General features: G+C 42.1%; 1 protein-coding gene across 2 annotated transcripts in view; it reads right to left on the bottom strand.

The window, feature by feature from the left end:
- Window positions 1-5,603: 5,603 nt before the first annotated feature.
- LOC140651076 (CDC42 small effector protein 2-like) overlaps window positions 5,604-22,385 on the bottom strand; it is a 106,882-nt gene continuing 90,100 nt past the window's right edge. For both annotated transcript variants that reach the window (XM_072860142.1, XM_072860141.1), the window contains 3 exons: window positions 19,169-19,270; window positions 8,228-8,345; window positions 5,604-7,796 (listed from right to left, as the gene is read on the bottom strand). In XM_072860142.1, the coding sequence (XP_072716243.1) occupies window positions 8,247-8,345; window positions 19,169-19,270 (201 nt within the window). In that variant the 3' untranslated portion in view covers window positions 5,604-7,796; window positions 8,228-8,246. The remainder of the gene's footprint in view (window positions 7,797-8,227; window positions 8,346-19,168; window positions 19,271-22,385) is intronic.

Here is a 22,385-nt window from a genome sequence, read left to right as displayed (position 1 = left end):
TCCTTGAAATTTTGATTTCTGTAATGCTGCTGCTTTTGCTAACCGGTCTGCTTTTCGATTTCCCTTTGTGATTTCACTGTTTCCCTTCTGATGCGCTTTACAATGCATTATAGCAACCTCCTTTGGTTGAAGGACTGCCTGTAAGAGCTCCATTATTTCTGTTCCATATTTGATCGGGGTCCCGTGTGAACTTAATAGTCCTCTTTCTTTCCAAATTGCCCCATGTGCATGCACTACTCCAAAGGCATACTTAGAATCTGTGTAAATATTGACTCTTTTTTCCTGACTAAGGTCCAAAGCTCGTGTTAGTGCAACCAATTCTGCCTTTGAGCAGATGTATTACTAGGCAAAGATTTAGCTTCTAAGGCCCGAGTACGTGTTACCACTGCATATCCAGCTTTCCATCTTCCTTCCAACATAAAACTGCTTCCATCAGTAAATAACTCCAGTTCTGCATTTGGTAGGGGTTCGTCTCGCAGGTCAGGCCTACTAGAATACACTTGTTCGATGGTGGTTAAGCAGTCATGATGCAGTTCACCGGATTCGGAAAGCGGGAGCAGAGTTGCAGGATTTAGAGCAGAGGTCAGGGAGATTACAACAGCATCTTGTTCCAGCAGCACTGCTTGATATTTAGCTAATCTGCTTGGGGAGATCACAGTAATTGCTTGTGACTGCATTCAGTGACCGCATTCAGTACTTCCTCTGGAATATTCATTTCTTCATTAGGATCTTTCTTGGTTAGCAAACATATCTGGGCTTTCCAGGCAGTCTCTGGAGGAATATGCAACTGAACAGAGCCTTCAGAAAAAGTTAGTTGTGCATTCAGTTTACAAAGTAAATCCCGTCCAAGAAATGGTAAGGGGCATTTTGGCATATAAAGGAATTCATGAGTTAATTTAGTATTTCCAATTGAACATTCCATAGGTTGTAAAAATGGCCTTAAAGTCTTTTTCCCTGTTGCACCAACAATGCTTATTTTAGTTCTGCTTAAGGGTCCCCTACAACTAGTTACTACAGAATGTGTGGCTCCACTATCAATTAAAAAAATCTATTATTTCATTCCCCAGCTTGACTGGAACCAGAGGATCGGCTGGGGAAACTTTATACACCTTATATGCGATTGACAGTAACTGTGAGATTGTCATTCCATCCGCACCCTCTACCTTTTGTAATTTCTTTCTTATATCTGCTGCCGCTTGACCAATAAACAGCATGATAAATAACTTTGAATTGCTATCATCTTCCGGATCCAGATCTGTCCATTTTCGAGCTACTTCACACAGTCTTTCATAGAAGGCTGACAGGGTTTCCTTATCCCCCTGCGTTACTTCATATAGTTCAGAGAGATAAATTCTTAGGCTTTTGCACTCCATGGTGAATCCCATACAAAATTACCTTTTGATATTTCTTTACCCTCTGTAATCTCTCTCTTGTGTTTGGATCCCACTCTGGATCCTCTTTTGGGAGGTACATATTGGTATTAGGCACCCCCCCCCCCGCCCCGTTGTTGGATTAGTCCCTCTCTAGCCTTCTCTGAAATCATTCTCCTCTCCTCAGTGGTAAACAAATATTCTAGGAGAGCCTGTACATCTCCCCAGTTAGGATTATGAGTCATCATTACAGTTTTAACAGTACTATACATTCCTTCTGGATTGTTTCGATAGGATCCAACTGCCTGTTTCCAGTTGAATAAATCAGAAGTAGTAAAAGGTACATGTACATACACCGGTGTTTCTTCAGGCCCTACAGCCTGTCTGAGGGGAGCTTGAATTATCGGTTTCTGTCCCCTTGTTCTTTTAGAGATAGGACTCGTAATTCCATTATCACTTGAACTATCGGATTCTGGCTGTTTTGGGGGAGCTACCTACAACCGAATATCCTCTTCCGAATTTTCCAATTCAATACAACAAGATTTTCCTTTTTTCTCTTTTAACGCATATATTCCAATCTGATGTTTAGAATCCACTAAGCCACATTTCTTCCTAATATCCCAATCATTTCTGAACAAAAAAAAATATATCCACATAAGGTATTTCATCCCATTTTTCACTTCCCTGACAAAACAACATTAATTGCAATATAGTGTTATATTTCAAGGATCCATCCTCATGCCATTTTTCACCATCTTCCAATTGATATTGTGGCCACCATTGATTACAATATCATTTTAGCTTATTTTTAGTCATGGGATCCCCCCCAAATTTCTTCCAATTCTTCCGGATGCATCCTAGAGGAGAGCAAAGGGGTGCCTCCTGGGAAGCAGCAGCACCCATATTGGTACTTGAAAAACCCAGCGTTTCTACTGCCCGACTGCAAGAGAGGAGCTGAAGGAGTCCCCGATCAACAGGTCGGTGTGCGCTGGAGTCCACTCAGGTCTCTTCTCCCCATCGGATGCGGCAAGACGAACCGGGCAAGGCTGTCAGTGCAGTCCCATCTGGGGTGCCAAAACTGTTTTCCCACAAGTGTGAGGTTGTTTACCCGGTGTGCAAGATGCCAATATACACACAGGGCAGAGGTATTTTATTTCATGTCTGTGCAGAGGTGGGTGCTAGGTGGTAGCTCCACAAACCTAGCACAAAGTTCAGTCATACAGGTACAGTATTTATACAGTCTAGTTACGCATCTGCATAAGTAATTACACCAAGCAGTTTTCTATTGGTCTACATTTCTCTTATTTCAACTTAAAGCTACAGTGCTACTTTAATATTCTGCGCACGCTCAAAGGTGAGGGGTCTCTGCTTGGGCCGGGGTCTCCAGCTCGAGGGGTGTGACTTGTAGTATTATAATGAGGATAGTTTGCGTGAGGGTGCCTCTTATCACACTTCTACTAGTTGTTTCAGATGGTTCCCAAAACATCTTAATTAGCTTACATATTTCTCCAGGATGTGTTTTTCTCCCAAGGACAATAATTCTTGTTTAGACGTGCCACTTTCCAGCCTGAATCCCCCTTATCAGCTTTACGTAAGCCTTGGCCTTCCACCAGCTCCTGTTAGACTACACTGTTAGGCTACAGTATGCGTAATAGAGATCTGCACAGAAGATGGAGATCAGGAAAAAAAGAGTAAGGCACTGGTAGACATATGGAATTCCCATGAAGTTGAAAAATATTACTTTGTACTACTTTTGTATGTATTGTACTTGGTGTCCTTATGTAGACAGGGCAAGGTGCATGGATTTCCTTAACTACTAATTTTCTGAGTCTGAGGAGGGGTTTTTTTTGTATATCATATGATGGCAGAGTACAGTGCTACTTAGGACCAAGACTATGTTCAGAGATTTGGCTGCTAATGCAGCATCTTCTCATATAAAAAAACCACAAAAGGGATTAACTGGTTCATACAACTGCTCTAGACAGCTGTTGGGGAATTTTTATGGTACCCCTCAAGGCAAATTAAACACATATTTGTGCTTTTAATATAGAAGAAAAATTTAACTAACAGTGCATTGGGCAGTGTTACTGCAATAAGCAGTTCTACATGGAGTCTGCAAAGATGTGTCACAAGCAGATTCCTTATATCCACTTGCGCCAGCACCAATCCCGAGAGCGGTTGCACGGGGCACCTCAGCCTGGCCCTGGGTCCATGCCCCAGCCCAGCTCTGCTGCCCAAAGGTGGCCCCTGAGCTTGGGCCCCGAGCACTCGCATTCCAGGATGGCTACAAGACAATGCTGAGGTGGTTTCTTATCTCATCATCCAGGGAAACTTCACTCCCTTGCAAGGCATCTCGTTCTTTCTCTGACATTCCTGCTTCCAGCCAGTTTAACTTCTTCTTGCAGTTGAGTCTTCTTGCCCTCCATGCCAGATCATTCCTCAGTCACAAATTACCACTGCTGAGCAGTTAAAATTAGAATTTCCCCTTCACAGCTAAACAGGCTAAAGACTAAGTGTGAACAACCTAACTCCCTTTAAGAGGTTGTCATGGTTTAGCCACAGTCGGCAACTAAGCACCACACAGCCGCTCACTCACCCTCCCCCCACGGTGGGATGGGGGAGAGAATCGGAAGAGCAAAAGTAAGAAAACTCGTGGGTTGAGATAAGAACAGTTTAATAATTGGAACAAAAAATAATAATAATAAATTGTAATGAGAAGGAAAACAACAAGGGAGCGAGAGAGGAACAAAACCCAAGGGAAAAAAAAACAGTGATACAACCACTCACCACCCGCCGACCGACGCCCAACCAGTTCCAGAGCAGTGATCGCTCCTCCCCGGCCAACTCCCCCCAGTTTCTATACTGAGCATGACATCATATGGTATGGAATAGCCCTTTGGCCAGTTTGGATCAACTATCTTGGCTGTGCCCCCTCCCAGCTTCTTGTGCACCTGGCAGAGCAGGGGAAGCTGAAAAGTCCTTGACTAGTGTAACCATTACTTAGCAACAACTAAAACATCAGTGTGTTATCAACATTATTCGCATCCTAAATCCAAAACACAGCACTATACCAGCTACTAGGAAGAAAATTAACTCTATCCCAGCCGAAACCAGGACAGAGGTCAAGTAAAAAAATTATTTTTATACATGGTTATACTAAAACATCTCCTTTTCAATACAAACCTTTTTACACAGTAAAAATCTTCTATAACCTTAACTATTAAAGGGTCTTCTAGTTGATCCTCATCTCATGGTTTTCTCTTGATCTTTCTTTCCTTTTAGAAATAGCATTTTTCCTTAACTGGCAACTTCAACAGATTGTCACACGGTGAATAAATCAGTACCATTCTTAAAAACAATTTAGCATGAAGTTTTAAGTAATAAATTGGTTCTTAAAGAAATTAACTTTGAGAGTGTCAAACATAAAAAGTACATTTGAGCAAAATACAGGAGTAGATGATACTGTGCCTTGCACATATATTTAATGGAGATGTACATATTGCTATTGTTGTCCCAAAAATCGGGGTTCCTTTACCTGGTGTGCAAAATGCCAATATACACACAGAGCAGAGGTATTTTATTGCATATTTGTGCAGATATGGGTGCCTGTCTCAAGACAGCACACCAAGCTTTCAAATTAACAGTTATTTATACACACAAAGCATTAATGTATTCAACTTCCTAATACATATGCAGTATTCTTCTATGAAATGATTGGTTAAAATCTCTTTGCCCAGCATGTAAATTAGTACCCATGCTTAGTTGTTCTTCTTCAACTTCATCATTTGAGTCGGTGGTATAATTGGGGTAGGTGATCCGTGAGTTGGTGGTTGCGATCTCCCCCTGCTGGAATTACCTTTCCCCTAGTTTCCTACCTTTTGGGCAGATCTAAGGGGTTCTTCATGGTTTACTAACTGGGCTAGTAATACATCAGTTACACTTCTGCTTTTGACAGCCACATCCTGCTTATTAGACAAAGGTACATTGTCTAAGTTCCTATGGAGATAGGGTAGGGCTCTACAGTGGATTTCTATAGCAGCATCAACATTATGTGAATTGTATACTTACATTTGATTATTACAACACTATGATGATGTATTTAATTGGTCTTCTACTGATCCCCACAGTAAAATAATCTGCATCACAATCAAGAGTAAGCAAGGAAACACACATACTAGTTGCAGTCAAAAGTGAAGAAATCCTGTAGGAAGGTTTCCAATTTATTTCTTAGTAAGAAACCTCTCTGAGATCCTTGCAGAGGCCCCTGGTAAACATATTAAATCAATGAAACAAAACTGCTAATAAAATTAAGGTTTAATCCCTTTGGCAACAAAAGGGTCAAGTGGCATGAAAAACTCAAGCCTGAACATACTTTCTTCTCACACTAACAGGTTACTCTTCAGAGAATTTTCAGCACAAATTTGTCTGTAGGCTGCAAGTTTTTTTTCTAATGCAAATGTAACTAATGAAAAAGGAAAAGGGTAGGCCACCAACTGAAAGAAAAACATTTATTGAATCAAAGTCAATACTTTCCTTTTAATATCTACAAGCCAGCACTGAACTGACTTTATCAAAGAATGAATACAATGTACAAAAACATATGTCATAAAAATATGTCAATTTTTTTCTGGCTATTGATCTGAAGACATTTTGAGGAATGCAAGATAGTTTTGGCAAGTAAATTTAAGCTGCAGTTACTGATGACAAAGTTCAAATCATTTTGTAATCATAGTATATTTAAGACTCATTGATCAAGTGGCATCAGAAATGCTGACCCCTAAAAATGTCACTGCATTGCTATGTGTTTATGCACCCCAGACAACTGAACATCTGACCTTGTGTCATCAAGAATCAGTACCTTTATCAGTGAAGACTATCCAACCTAACTGGAACTATTCAACCAGATAATTGACACCTACCACTGGAATACAACTTAGGGAAGGCCAACTACCTCCATAGCCCTTGTATTCTGTATGCTCTTTGTGAACTGAGGAGAAGAGTAGGTAGGTTCATAAATGTTTAAATCAGTTGGATAACTATTGCAATGTGAAATCAGGGAAAGCAGAGGAAGAGAATAAAGACTCATTTATGAAGCAATCTTTACTTATAAACACATGTGTGTTTATGTATAAAAATGGAAACTATTAGGCTCAGTTATGCCTTATTTGTTAGGATTATTTTTTTTCCACATAAAAATTTAACTCATTCAGGTTTCAAACCATCAACTTGTTTCAAACCACCAACAAGGAGAAAAAAAAGAAAAGGATGATTTATAGAGATAATTCAAAAACAGTGCAATATCAAAATACAGTTTTCACAACGTGTGAAAGAGAAACATGCTTTGGAACCTGAGCAAAAGGCTTTTTGCTGACTTTTTACAAAGTCACCCTGTATGTTGTTTTCACTGGCATCTGTTCTGCCAGATTAGTATGTTGCTCTTAGCAACTTCCATGGCCCCTAAATATTTAGTACACAGAAACTGCCAACTACTTAGAGAGGGCTACTAAAATTTTCAGCTAATATTGCAGGCAGTCTGACATACTGCTACTGGAAATGACCATACAGCCTAAAATTAAGAAAAACTGTAAAAAGAAAGAAGCAGCCAAACATGATTCTTTTATTTTTTAAATAGACTAAAGCGCTTCCACAATACTTAGATACTATACCGGTTTACAGTCTTGAGGTCAGCTCTTTCAAAATAAATATACTGAACATTTATAACAAATGCTTTATGAATGCAAGTTTTCTCTTTATTATTTCAAGATCAGTTGGATAAAACTTAAAATAAAATCCTAACTCTGAAGCAGATAAGATACAAGTCCTTTTTCAGAAACAGGCATGACACATGCCACAGCTAAATTTTTCACCAACAACAGTATCATCAGTCTGCAGTAAGCAATTTAATTTTTTTCTGGCACCAAACAGGCCACCATACAAATGAACTCCACAAAGCATGTGGTCATCTATTCTGCTGATTTTGTATGAAATAATAATTTGTGCTTGCAGGGCCCAGGCCTTTCAAAAATGGATATGAATGATGAGAGATTTATTAAAAATATTAATGGAAACTTACTAATTTCTAAATTACTTGACTGGAGAAAATATTTAAAGAATAAAGAGTAACAGAATGCTGTGCATTAGGTATTGATGATGGAAGCTAAGGTTGGTGCTTTAATTTGCTTTAACAAACAGCTAAAACCGATCCTAAACAGCTCTACATCCATGGTACTGGTAGGAGGCCAATGTGTGCATGTCACTGAAAGGCACTGTAGGACCAATCTCATAAACGGCATCATCAGAGCAGAACAGCAACTTTTCACTGGAGTAATTGCAAAGTGTGAACAATGAGCCATCACTTCTCTCATCATGAACACAAAGCAGTCACCAAGGTAAAAGAGGAAAGAAGATACAGGGACTCACATAAACCTGTAACACAGAAAACACACATTAAACTGAGTTTTGAACATTTTGATATTGATTATTTTCCTACCATAACATATTTAACACCACACATATTTTGCTTAATTAAATGGAACTGTTGCAAAAATGGTATCCTAATTATATCACAAAATTCTTCTGAAATTTGGTATACAACTAAGTTCACTTGCAAAGATTTGCCTACAATAATATCTTGGACATAAAACAGGCTTAAGGACAGATTTGCAGTCAGGACTGAATTATGAATGTCTTGTTCATTACATAATAAAAATCAACATGCTCACACGATATTGAATGTTCTACCCAGAAATCGTGCATCATAACGATGCAGCTGTTTATAGGGAGCTAATTACGATATGTGGCAGGATGTTCTTCCTCACTACTCTACAAGTGCCTAAAAAGCAGACAGTAATACTTACTGGAAAGGTTTCCCCAAGGTTATCCTGCCTGAGTGTCTACAAGCTGCATCTGAACATTTGCAGATATGCCACCTCCATAGCCTCCCTTGGACTGCATTTGGTTCTGTATTGAGCTCACCTGGAGACAGAAGGGAAAGGGGGTCAGAGAAAACAAGGCAGGCAGGCAGAAGTGAACTATGGCATCTTCTCGCTTTTGGTTTTATTTTTTGTTTTGTTTTTCAAGTGCTCTCTCACCATTAAAGCTACATTACTTTTGCATGAGGACATATGCAGAGTAGGCTTTCTGGAATTTTCACTTCTGCAGGCAGCTCAGCAGGAGAGATGAAAGAACTGGTGCTGATGCAGAAGTTTTTCCTCTGTCCCAAAGAAAACTGGCTGATTCAGGCTTTCATTGAGCTGCTTGATTAATCAAGAAAATTAATCAAATATTATCGGTATCCAACTCCACTCTATCTGACAAGCTGTAATTTAGCTTGTTATATGGAAAACATTCTTTGCCAAGTATGATAAACCAGTGAAGTTAACACCATTACATTAAAAATGCAATAGTCAATTTATAAAATAGTAACTGAACTGTATGGCTAATTTCAGAACATTTAAAATAGGGCTTTCTAAACAAAAAAGGAGCCCTTTTGGTGTGTGGAAGATTTTTTGGTTTGTTTTTTGTTTAAGAGCATGAACTTACTTTTCCTTGATTTATACTATTCCTTTAATCACCGTGGCATTTATTTTTTAAACCATACTCAGTCTATCAACTTCTCTGAAATTATTTTATTTGAAGGCATTTTTAAGATGATGCAAACAAATACATAAAAAACACCCTACACACACACACCCCCTCTATGGCTTTCACTGTCTTTATCAATAAAAAGGAAAGGACTCCATAGTTCTTTTGTGCTTGTGCTGCATGAGTCAAAATAATCATCTCCTAGTGCCTGCAGGAAAACAGCTCCAATCTTAAAGGTTTGGCCTTTTTCTCTTTACGCCTCAGAGTGTACATAACAAGTACACAATGAACACAAAGTACTTAAAGCTACAGCTTCTGAAATGGCACTTGCAGTAAGAAGCCTATGTCTGCAGGGCACTACTTGCAATTATTTCAGGTATGCTCCTTCACAGAGACCTCAGAACACCACTAGAAAGCTGTATTAAAACAGCGTTGGAGAAATATCTTCAAGAAGCTTGCATGATATTTTCCCTGTCTGCAAAGACAAAAAAAAAGTAGTGTCTTCTAAACAGACATCCACAGCAAAGCAAAGCACACACAATGAATCAGAAAAACTCCTGCGCATTGTTTCTCAAACCAATGTGAAAGGAGCCTGTTTTAGGATCTTTGTCTTTGATGGTACAGTATATTGCAGTGCTGTGCAAGAGATCTGAGCTTTTTTATATCCTTAAACAGCACAATGTAAAACCATCTTCTACTTTTGTGATTTATTCAAATAAGCAACACAGCTGCAGTAAAGCAATATTATGTTCAAATTTTTCTTCATGGATAAGTGTTCAGATCTAATGCTCTAGTGGCTCTGACACCAGAGACTACAAACACAATAAGGAAATGTGGAGGGAGTGTACCACCCCATTCATGGGGTAGGGTTTAAAAACTTTCACATTTCACCAAGCTGATAATCACAGCATCTTCTGCTGGCCTTTGAAACAAAAGACGTTTGAATGTAATCAATCTATTTCAGAAAATAATCTACAGGTAAATGTATTTAGAAGAATGACTTAATGAGGCCATCAATTTCATCTGAATGAACCCTACCTCTAAGTGAAACAGAGCTAGAAAGACACATCTCCAGGGCATGTCACCTTCTAGCTGACAACTGACCTACATTACTTGAAAAAAGGAACATTATATCAACACAAATTGCAAGGCTAAAGAGTAAATTTTCATGAGTACTTCTAAAGTTTAAAAGAATCTCTCTGGTACCTGAGTCTCACATATCATAGAAATATAGAAGCATAGAATAGTCTGGGTTGGAAGGGACCTTTAAAGGTCATCTAGTCCAACCCCCCTGCAATGAGCAGGGACATCTTCAACTAGATCAGGTTGTTCAGAGCCCTGTCCAGCCTGACCTTGAATGTTTCCAGGGATGAGGCATCTACCACCTCTCTGGGCAACCTGTGCCAGTGTTTCACCACCCTCATCGTAAAAAATTTCTTTCTTATATCTAGTCTAAATCTACTCTCTTTTAGTTTAAAACCATTACCCCTTGTCCTATCGCAACAAGCCCTACTAAAAAAGTTTGTCCCCATCTTTCTTATAAGCCCCCTTTAAGTACTGAAAGGCTGCAATAAGGTCTCCCTGGAGCCTTCTCTTCTCCAGGTTGAACGACCCCAACTCTCTCAGCCTTTCCTCATGCCAACTCTCTCAGCATTTCCTCATAGGAGAAGTGTTCCAGCCCTCTGATCATTTTTGTGGCCCTCCTCTGGATCCACTCCAACAGGTCCATGTCTTTCTTGTGCTGAGGGCTCCAGAGCTGGACGCAGTACTCCAGATGGGGTCTCACGAGAGCGGAGTAGAGGGGCAGAATCACCTCCCTTGACCTGCTGGCCACGCTTCTTTTGATGCAGCCCAGGATGCGGTTGGCTTTCTGGGCTGCGAGCGCACATTGCTGGCTCATGTCCAGCTTTTCATCCACCAGTACTCCCAAGTCCTTCTCCGCAGGGCTGCTCTCAATCCCTTCATCCCCCAGCCTGTATTGATATCGGGGGTTGCCCTGACCCAGGTGCAGAACCTTGCACTTGGCCTTGAACCTCATGAAGTTTGCACAGGCTCACTTCTCCAGCTTGTCCAGGTCCCTCTGGATGGCATCCTGTCCCTTAGGCATGTCAACTGCACCACTCAGCTTGGTGTCGTCTGCAACCTTGCTGAGGGTGCACTCGATCCCACTGTCTATGTCATTGATGAACATATTAAACAAGACTGGTCCCAATATGGACCCCTGAGGGACACCACTTGTCATCGATCTCCATCCAGACATTGAGCCGTTGACCACTACCCTCTGGATGCAACCATCCAAGCAATTCCTTATCCACCAAACAGTCCACCCATCAAATCCATATCTCTCCAATTTAGAGAGAAGGATGTCATGGGGGACCATGTCAAAGGCCTTACAGAAGTCCAGATAGATGACATCCATTGCTTTTCCCTTGTCCACTGATGTAGTCACTCCATCATAGAAGGCCACTAGGTTGGTCAAGCAAGACTCGGTGAAGCCATGCTGGCTGTCTGAAATCACCTCCCTGTCCTCCATGTGCCTTACCATAGCTTCTAGGAGGATCTATTCCATGATCTTCCCAGGCACAGAGGTGAGGCTGACAGGTCAGTAGTTCCCAGGGTCCTCCTTTCTACCCTTTTTAAAGATTAACACAATGTTTCCCTTTTTCCAGTCACTGAGGACTTCACCTGACTGACATGAATTTTCAAATATCATGGAGAGTGGCTTGGCAACCACATAAGCCAATTCCCTCAGGACTCTGGGATGCATCTCGTCAGGCCCCATGGACTTGTGTATGTTCAGGTTCCTCAGGTGGTCACGAACCTGATCTTCTCTTGCAGTGGGAGGGACTTTGCTCCCCCAGTCCCTGTCTTGCGGTCCATCCACTCGAGAGGTGTGGGAAGAGAGGTTGCCAGTGAAGACTGAGGCAAAGAAGTTGTTGAGTACCTCAGTCTTCTCCTCGTCTGTTGTTACCAGTTTGCCAGTCGTGTTCATCAGAGGGGGTACACTTTCTTTGACCTTCCTTTTCTGGCTGACATACCTGTAGAAGCCCTTCTTATTCTTTGTGTTCCTTGCCAAGTTCAGCTCCAGCCACACCTTGGCCTTCCTGACCCCATACCTACACAAGCGGGCAGCGTCCCTATACTCTTCCCAGGATACCTGTCCCTGCTTCCACTGCCTGTGCATTTCCTTCATGCTCTTTAGCTTGACCAGCAGGTCTTGACTCATCCATGCCAGTCTCTTACCTTCCTTGCCTGATTTCTTACACCTGGGGATCAAAAGCTCTTGCGCTCTATGGAAAGTGTCCTTAAAGCTCTGCCAGCTCTGTTCTGCTCCCCTGTCCCTGAGGACTCTTTCCCAGGGGGTCCTATTGACTAACTCCTTGAACAGCTGGAAGTTTGCTTTCCTAAAATTCAGGGTCCTGACTATACTCTTCGCCTGTCCCATATCCGTCAGGACTGTGAACTCCACCAGTGCATGATCACTGCAGCCCAGGCTGCCTCCAGTCTTGATGTCACTGATGAGCTCACTTGCATCGGTGACCAACAGGTTTGGTATCGCATCCCATCTGGTAGGGCTGTCTATTACCTGGCTTAAAAAGTTATCCTCCATGCACTCCAGCAGTCTCCTGGACTGCCTATAGCTTGCCGTGCTACTTTTCCAGCAGATGTCAGGGTGGTTGAAGTCCCACAGCAGGACGAGAACCTGCGAGCAAGATGCCTCCTGTAGCTGGAATAAGAAGGCTTCGTCAATAGGCTCCCCTTGATTGGGCAGCCTGTAGTAACCAACCACAAGGTTCCCTTTGTTGCCTCAGTCTCTGATTCTTACCCATAAGCTTTCAACCTGCTCATGGCTATTCTTCAGGGACAGCTCTTGACAATCTATCCATTTCTTGATGTAGAGGGCAACCCCTCAGCCCCTCCTTCCTTGCCTGTCCCTTCTGAACAGCCTGTAGCCATCGATAGCCACACTCCAGTCATGGGATTCGTCCCACCAAGTTTCAGTAATGGTAACTAGGTCATAGCTTTCTAGCAGCACAGTGGCTTCCAACTCCTCCTGGTTGTTGCCCATGCTGCATGCATTGGTGTGGAGGCACTTCAGCTGGGCTGTCGGCCGTGTCACCTTCTTAGAGGAACACACCTTAATTCCTTTGAGGTATTTCACTGGTGTTTCCTGTTGGCTCCTAGTACCTCAGGAGCCCTGGCTCATCTCCATAAGACTTCAAGTGTGCTGCAGTGTACCCAGCACGTCTCAGAGCAACAGGCTGAGGGCCCTCACTAAGCATCCCGTCCCTCTAACCTTGGCATGTCATCCCACAGCTTGTCACGGGCAAGGCTGATATTATCCCCGTTCCCCTTCGAGTCTAGTTTGAAGCTCTGTCAATGAGCCCCGCTAGCTCGTGAGCAAAGACCCTCTTCCCCCTTTGAGAAAGATTAATCCCTTGTGACACCAGCAGGCCTGGTGCCGTGTAGGCCATCCCATTATCGAAAAACCCAAAATTGTGGCAGTGACACCAGCCACAGAACCATGTATTAATAGACTGGTTCTGTCTGTTTCTTCCAATGTCACTGCCCACAACTGGAAGGACAGAGGAAAAAATAACCTGTGCTCCAGAGTCCCTTACTAGCTGTCCCAAGGCCCTGAAGTCTCTTTTGATTGCCCTTGGACTACGCGTTGTGGCTTCATTGCCACCCATATGAAGAGCAGTAATGGGTAATAGTCCGAGGGCCGTACCAGGCTAGGAAGTTTCCTAGTGATGTCCTTAACCCGGGCCCCAGGGAGGCAGCAGACTTACCTAAGAGGAGGGTCTGTCCGGCATATTGGACCCTCTGTTCCCCTCAGAAGGGAGTCACCTACAACTATAACCTGTCTTTTCTTCCTCGTGGAGGTGGTTGTGATACAGGGGGGGGTAGGCCTTTCTGACCTTGGCAACACCTCTGGTGTAGATGGACCGTCATCCACATCATCCATTGACTGGCCTTCCACATCCAGAGCCTCATACCTGTTGTACAGAGGCACCTGGGAAGGCAAGGTGGGCAAGGAGGGGGTTCGCCTGCCACCCTATATGCATGTTTGTGTTAGCAAGTAAAGAAGTATCAGTCTAAAATATGGAGGCTGTTGCACCTAAAATAAAGAAACTCCAGCAAATGTAAGCTTGACTGCATTAGTAGTTCAGTGGCCATCTTCTATATGAAAATTTATATCGGATACATACAATGTCAAAAACACTGACCAAAAAGCAGGTCTAACAGAATTGAGGGCTGACAAGGTGGCACTCTTTCTGAAGCAACCTCCTTTTTAGGCAGTCTAAACTGCAAGAACAAGCACAATGAAATGCTTTTTTTTTTCTTCTTCAAAGATACCATTGCCTTCCCTATGATGATATATACTAACAAAGGTTCTTTTCTGTGTTACGTCTAATTTAGATAGGATAAGGATTCAAGAATTTTGGAAGGGATCACACCAATTAAAGATCATACAATCTGTTGTGTTGCATATCTAGCTAATTAATTTCTTCCCTCCCCTTTATATCAGAAAATAAGATGGTCCTTGAGAGAGTAAACAAGAGAAAACTAAGTAAACAAGAGAAAAACTAAGAAAAGAACGGAATACATGAAATCAAAGGATAAATTGAGGATTATGAAGCAGAAAAATAAAAGTGAGAGACTTCACCACGGAATACAAAGATAAAATAGAAAGAAGGTGATGGGAATGAGAAAGGAACAGTGCACAGAGGGTTCCTACTGTATAATTTTACCTTTGACACAATAGCAAGGTTCTCTACAGAGAAGGCAAAACCAAAATATTTCAGTAGTCAGAAAACTACTATACTCGGAAGCATGAGGATATATAATAAAGAACAATGCTGATGAAAAAGGTGCAGAGCAGATACTGAATTTATTCCCAAATTTATATGGGAAAAAGCTAATGAAATTGCAGGAGGTCTTCCTAAGGTATTCAGAAGAGAGAAGGCAGAAGTAAGTTCACGAAGTAGTATAACGTACATACTATAAAGGAAGTTAAGCAGCAGAAAAACACATGAAGAGAAGACTGTGATCTTGGAATTTACACTGTCAAGAATTAACACAGAGACCAGACGAAATATTACCACAGTGAGTAACCAAGGAAGAGGCAGGAAAATAGGCAAATGTGAAAAATAAGAGATTTGTGCTTCTAAAAAGAGAGAGAACAGGATAATTTTTTGCATACTGTCTCTTATCTGGGATCAGAAAAATCACTCTGGTCATTGATGCAGCACATTATCCAAAAGAAAAAAAGAGAAAGAGATACAACCAGTTATGAGTGTTAAAATGAAAGAAGAAGTCCATGTAGAGAGACAATAATGATTATCTACTATCTGGAGATGAGTTGGGTATTATGCAAGGCAAAAGTGAGGGCAAGTAGGAGAAAGTCTGAGGTGAGAGAGTAAAGCTTCAGGCAACCAACACAAGCCTCCCATGAGGCTGCTCAGCTGTGAGAATGAGAAAGGTTCTCATGGGAAGGGCAGCAAACGTCTAAAAAGCAAAAAGCCATGCATTTTTAAAATTTTATTAAGAACACCACTCACTCATTTCATTATTTCAATTTACACATTGTTTTAAATATTAATGTAATATATTGCATTAAATAGATAATTAGCTTTAATTCATTTTTATCAAGCTGAAACTGTGCTTGTCTATTTAACTTGCTTACAGATGTTTTAGTACAAATTACTTCCAATCCATAATGTTGCTTCAGGGAAAACCTGGTACGTTGTTTGCCATGTCAGATTTCCCAGCTTTGCCCTTCCCCAATGACTACTGAGTTATGAAAGTTTTTTCTGATCGCAATAAGCTGTAAAAAATCAAACTAGTTTCTAGGAAGCTAAAAATGACCTCACTTGCCTAGATTAAAAATGACTTTTTTTCTTTACAGCTCTATTCTTTATTCTAATACCCCTGAAAGAACTCTCTCTTCCCCTTTGCTAAAATCTGCCACGGAGAAACAATTTTTTTCCTTTAAAGGGGATTATTAAGACAAGAAGTATTTTTCGTCATAATCTATAGGACACCCTTTTCTTAGATCGCGTATTACTGACCTTAAAAATATATTGACATTTCACAGAAAATATGAAGTAGTACAAAATAAATCTATTCTCATAAGGTCACTTTCGATATCTATCTTAGTGTATTGGGTATATGTGGCAAAGTTTTGGTAGCCAGGGGGCTGCAGGGGTGGCCTCTGTGAGAAGAGGCCACCCCTACAGGGTAGGGGGCTGCCTTGTGCCAGATACAGCCAGTTCCAGCAGGCTCCACAACAGCCCCACTGCAGGCCAAAACTGAGCCCGTGAGCAAAGCTGGTGAGGCCTCTATGAAAACATATTTAAGAAAGGGCAAAACCACTGGAGAGAGAGGAGGAGGGAACAAAAAGAGTGAGAAATAGAGGTAACACCAAGGTCAGAGAAAGAGGAGGTGCTCCAGGCACTGGAGCAGATACTCCCTGCAGCCTGTGGAGGACCCACACCAAACAGATGGATATTCCTGAAGGACTGCAGCCTGTGGAGAACCCATGCCAGAACAGAGCTTTAAACTAGACTCAGTGGGGGAAGGCGATGGAGTTTTGAGCAACAGAGAGGAGCCAGGGGCTGCTGATGCATTAGGAACCAACAGGGGAACACCTGAGAAATGCTGCAAAGGAATTGGGGCTTGAGCCTCCAAAAAGGTGACGCGGTCGACAGCCCAGCTGAAGTGTCTCTATCCCAATGCACGCAGCACGGGTAACAAACAGGAGGAGGTGGAAGCCGCTGTGCAGCTGGAAAGCTATGGCCTAATCGCTATCGCTGAAACTTGGTGGGATGACTCACACGACTGGAGGGCTGCAATCGATGGCTATAAACTGTTCAGAAGGAAGGAGAGGCGGGGGGGTTGCCCGCTATGGAAAAAAGAAAAAAGGATTGACTGCACAGAGCTGTCTTTGAAAGACAGCGATGAACAGGTTGAGAGCTTATGGGTGAAAATTCGAGGCCAAGCCAACAAAGGAAACCTCGTGGTTGGTGTCTACTATAGGGGAGGATGTTGACAAAGCGTTCTTACTTCAACTACCAGAAGCATCACACTCGCGGGCAAAGAGTAAAGTCAAGACCCTGAATTTTAGGAGAGAGAACTTTCAGGTGTTTCAAGAACTCGTGGATGGGACCTCCCTGGGAAACTGCCCTCGGGGATAAAGGAGCAGAAGGGAGCTGGCAGCTCTTTAAGGACGTTTTTCGTAGAGCACAAGAGCTCTCGATTCCCATGCGTAAGAAATCAGGCAAGGAAGGCAGGAGACCAGCATGGCTGAGTAAGGACCTTCTGGTCGAGCTGAAGCGCAAGAAGGAAATGCATAGTGAGTGGAAGCAGGGACACGCGTCCTGGGAAGAATATAGGGATGCTGCCCGGGTGTGTAGGGATGGGATCAGGAAAGCTAAGGCACAGCTGGAGCTGAATTTGGCAAGGGATGTGAAGAATCATAAGAAGGGCTTCTACAGGTGCGTTGGCCAGAAAAGGAAGACTAAAGAAAACGTACACCACCCCATGCCACCCCCCCCAATAAATAAGACAGGAGCTCTAGTGACAACCGACTTGGGGAAGGCTGAGGTACTCAACGATTTTGTTTTGCCTCCGTTTTCACTGGCAATCACTGTTCCCACATCTCTCAAGTCCCTGAACCTCAAGGCAGGGACTGGGGGAACAAAGTCCCTCCCATCGTAGGAAACGATCCGGTTCAAGACCACGTGAGGAACCTGAACGTACACAAGTCCATGGGACCTGACGAGGTGCATCCCAGGGTGTCTCGTCCCACTCGGTGGGTTGCGAGATGGGTGAATCTTTTTGATTCCCTGAGGGTTTGTGTACGGACCGACAAAGGCCAATCTCTGCTCAGCAGAGCCGCGTGGTCGGTAGAGTCACAACAATGACTCAGAGGAACAGTCTGGCCAGCATCTTTATTAGCTGGCGAATTCCACAAACGGACAAACTTAACGAACTGGCAAGCCCAACAAACGAACAGAGGCGATTTGGCAATGGAGCTATTTTCCAGGCAACCCGCCACAATTTATCCCAAACTTACATATATTGGAAGAGTAGAGGAAGAGAGAAGCGAGAAAAGGAAAGGAAAAGAGAGGAGGATAGAGAAAGGAAAAGTATCACCACCCTTGGATCCCACGATGACAGGCTAGATGATCTTTAAAAGGTCCCTTCCTACCCAAACCATTCTATGATTCTGTGAAAAGGAAGGAGCAGCAGAGAGAAACCACTATGTACTGACTGTAAACCCCCCATACACACACCGAGCTCGTCGAGGCAGGTCAAGGAGGAGTGAAGTTGAGCGTGAGAAAGTGGGGAGAAAACTTGTTTTAATGTTTGTCTTTTTGTTTCTCACTATCTGAATCTTTTTTAATTGGCAATGCATTAAATTAATTTTCCCCAAGTTGAGTCTGTTTTTCCCATGACAGTAATTGGTAAGTGATGTCCCGTCTTTATGTCAACCCCCGAGCTTTCTCATCCTGTTTTGTCCCCCTGTCCCACTGAGGAGGGGGAGTGAGTGAGTGGCTAGGTGGGAGTTTGGCTGTTGGCAAAGGCTAACCCACCACTCAGCCTCTTTTTTTCACTTTCAAAGATATAAAAATACTTATAGTTCCTATCATCTACAGGAAGCCACAAAACCCCACTTGTGACATCAGTGTTGCTTGCTCTGGAAAAAATTCACTTTGCAAATAGTGAGAACCTCAGTAAGTACACACAGTAAGAATATTTGTGTGAACCATAAACGAAGGAAAGTTACAGAGCTTTATATAAACAGCATTTAAAAAAAAATACTTAAGAAATTTACTCAGAATTATAAGATACTTTAAAAGGATTTTTTTCTGAAATACTCTAGTATATTTTAAAATATACCTCTATTTTAGTTCATACATGTTATCAGAATAAATTTAAGAAGTACTCTACATATATCTTGTACAATTTATGAAAAATGTCCTTTGTATTGTCAATAAACATAGGAATTTGTAATATGATATTCCATAATATTGAACACAAGTGGTTAAGGCTTGGAATTAAGACACTAGCAGGTTGTTTTTCAGCTTTACAGAAACTCTTATAACTCATTTGAGAACTACTCCTTCAACTAATTGCTTCAGCCACAATAGTCATGTTCCCATATTGTATTAAAGATGAAATATTCTTCATCAGCTCATGCTTACCGAGTTCGTTCCACTGAATAGGTCTCCTGATCCTACATGAGCCGTGTGAACAAAGTTTGTTGGCTCCCCAATCATGCTTCGGTCAATCCGCCGTCGTCTTTTCTGAAAGGCACGTAAAGAAACCATCTGATTGAGACTCATTTAAAAAAACAACGTTTGACATACATGTGTGTTGTGGTTTAGCCCCAGTCGGCAACTAAGCACCACACAGCTACTTGCTCACACTCCCCCCCACCCCGGTGGGATGGGGGAGAGAATCGGGAAAAAAAAAGTAAAACCCATGGGTTGAGATAAAGACAGTTTAATAGGACAGCAGAGGAAGAGAAAATAACAACAACAACAACAACAACAACAACAACAACAACAACAATGATAAAAGAATGTACAAAACAAGTGATGTACAACGCAATTGCTCACCACCCGCTGACCAATGCCCAGCCCGACCCCAAGCAGCGATCACTACCCCCTGGCCAACTCCCCCCAGTTTCTATACTGAGCATGACGTCATATGGTATGGAATAGCCCTTTGGCCAGTTTGGGTCAGCTGTCCTGGCTATGCCCCCTCCCAGCTTCTTGTGCACCTGGCAGAGCATGGGAAGCTGAAAAGTCCTTGACTAGTATAAGCACTACTTAGCAACAACTAAAACATCAGTGTGTTATCAACATTATTCTCATCCTAAATCCAAAACACAGCGCTATACTAGCTACTAGGAAGAAAATTAACTCTATCCCAGCCAAAACCAGGACAATGTAGAAGTTAACTGTCCATAGATTATTTCATACACCATAGGATATTTTCATAGAAGTCAAAAGGCAGAGTCCAATGTGCTTTGTTTTTACTTGGAGGATCTATAGCAGATCGTTAGACCAGCACTGATATCACTCCTAACATTTAAACCAACCAAACATTCATTAAAAACCTTACTACATTTCACTGTAACAATATCTGTAACATTCCACATGGTGACTTCTGTCTATATATGTATTTAAACATGATAGGTCAAATTTGAGGTTTAATCATTCAAAACAAGAATTAAGGGTCAAAGAGCATTAGTAGAGTATAATAAACAGCTAACTTACAGAGTTTGTGTTGCCTTGCCATAGGAACTTATGCCCATTTTTCTAGTAACATACTTCACTGTGATGTGCAGAATAATGCCTTGAATTTGATCAGGTTTAGTCACAGCCATATCCTTAGTGGAGCCTGTATACTCAGGTAACTTTCACTCTGCATGGTTGTAGTGTGAGAGCTGCAGAGATGTAGTGTGATATTAAGACAGGATGCCAGATTAGATCCTAAGGATACTCTGATTACTGTGCCATGAGACATAATGTAAGAACAGCTTAACTTCTGTCTCCCCTTTGTCAGAATCATGGCTTCAGTTTTTATTCATGTAATAGCAGGCAAATGAGAAATTAGAAGCAGTAGAGACTTCCTCTAGTAAAAGCCGCTCTGGCTCTTTGCCTCCAGCTGAGCATTGCATCTAGAGGAATAAAATGGAAAATACCATCCTAATCTTTTAGGCCAGAGGCAGTAAGCTTGAGTAGAGTGAACCACGCAGCCTGCTACCACTACAAGCCAGTATCCTGTATTTAAAAGATGAGAACAGTCATGGAGCACAATATGAATATTTCAATTTACAGTATGTTAAACAAAATACAGTCTAATAGCTACAAAACTACTTAAGATCAATTAAAAGCTTCCCATTGTCTTAAAGTCTGCTCAATGTCCATTTCTAGTCAGCAATAAGATCTTAAGAACACCCAGACTCAGACAGGAAGGTACATGCCTCATGAGTGGACTCACTGCTATTGAAACACAGCCACAAATGAATCCTTATGAATCAGAGCCTGCAGCTATAAGAATACATTACGGGGCTTAGCCAGCAAGTAAAAAACACTTTTAATCCTTTCCTGTACCTTTTCACTATTGCTAAAAGCAGGTTTCAATTCCTTATTGCATCAGTATTTAACAGCCAAAGGTGGGGGGAAGCAAAACCACTCACACAAGAACAGCAAAACAAAATAACCTGTTCTATACCTAAACTATTAGTGAATTCTCTGTCCCCAACTAATTTGACAGGATCAATCAAATGAAATAACCATAGCTATAAAAACATTGTCATGTATTTTCCAAGGGCTTTCAAAGAGAAAGCGTTCATGGAAATGAATTTAGATGTCTCAAATACAGAAAACTGATATATTTCAGAGAGACATAAATAGTTACAAAAGAATCTCTAGCCACATCCCAATGCATTAATATTTCAATCTAGAAGTTAAACTCACATATATACAGCTAACTATTTCTTAAGTTGTACATGATATAAGACAGCAAAACATATGTGACTAACTTGAGTGGAGACATCTCACACTCAGTTTACGTTTACACTGGATGAAAACTCCTAATCTAAAATGTTCACTATTAGGAGCATCTCCACCAGGCATAATGATAATTTTAAATACATAGTTACTATTGTTGCAGTGTGTCCTGGTTTCGGCTGGGATAGAGTTGATTTCCTTCCTAGTGGCTGGGGTAGTGCTGTGTTTTGGGTTTTAGTATGAGAATAATATTGACAACACGCTGATGTTTTGGCTGTTGCTGAGCGGTATTTACACTGGTCAAGGACTTTTTTCAGCTCCCCATGCTCTGCCAGGTGCCCAAGAAGCTGGGAGGGGACACAGCCAGGATTGTTGATCCAAACTGACCAAAGGGCTATTCCATACCATATGACGTCATGCTCAGTATATAAAGCTGGGGAAGAAGAAGGAAGGGGGGGACATTCGGTGTGATGGTGTTTGTCTTCCCAAGCAACCATTACGCGTGAGGGAGCCCTGCTTTCCTGGAGATGGCTGAACACCTGCCTGCCTATGGGAAGGAGTGAATGAATTCCTTGCTTCGCTTTGCTCGTGCGCGCGGCTTTTGCTTTCCCTATTAAACTGTCTTTATCTCAACCCACGAGTGTTCTCACTTTTACTCTTCCGATTCTCTTCCCCATCCCACCACGAGGGTGGGGGGGTGGAGTGAACGAGCGGCTGCGTGGTGCTTAGTTGCCGTCTGGGGCTAAACCACGACAGTTCTTTTTGGCGCCCAACGTGGGGCACGAAGGGTTTGAGATAATGGCAGATTTGATTGGAATGTGCTAGATGATAGAATTTATAGCTGTTATTGCTGTTTAGCTATTAATCAGCAGGCTTCTGTGCTTGTCATAAGGCTTGC

Source organism: Ciconia boyciana, chromosome 4, assembly GCF_034638445.1.
Source record: "Ciconia boyciana chromosome 4, ASM3463844v1, whole genome shotgun sequence".
NCBI classification, from domain to species: domain Eukaryota; kingdom Metazoa; phylum Chordata; class Aves; order Ciconiiformes; family Ciconiidae; genus Ciconia; species Ciconia boyciana.
Note: the sequence above shows the minus strand (reverse complement) of the source record. Positions and strands in the feature narration are given on the sequence as shown.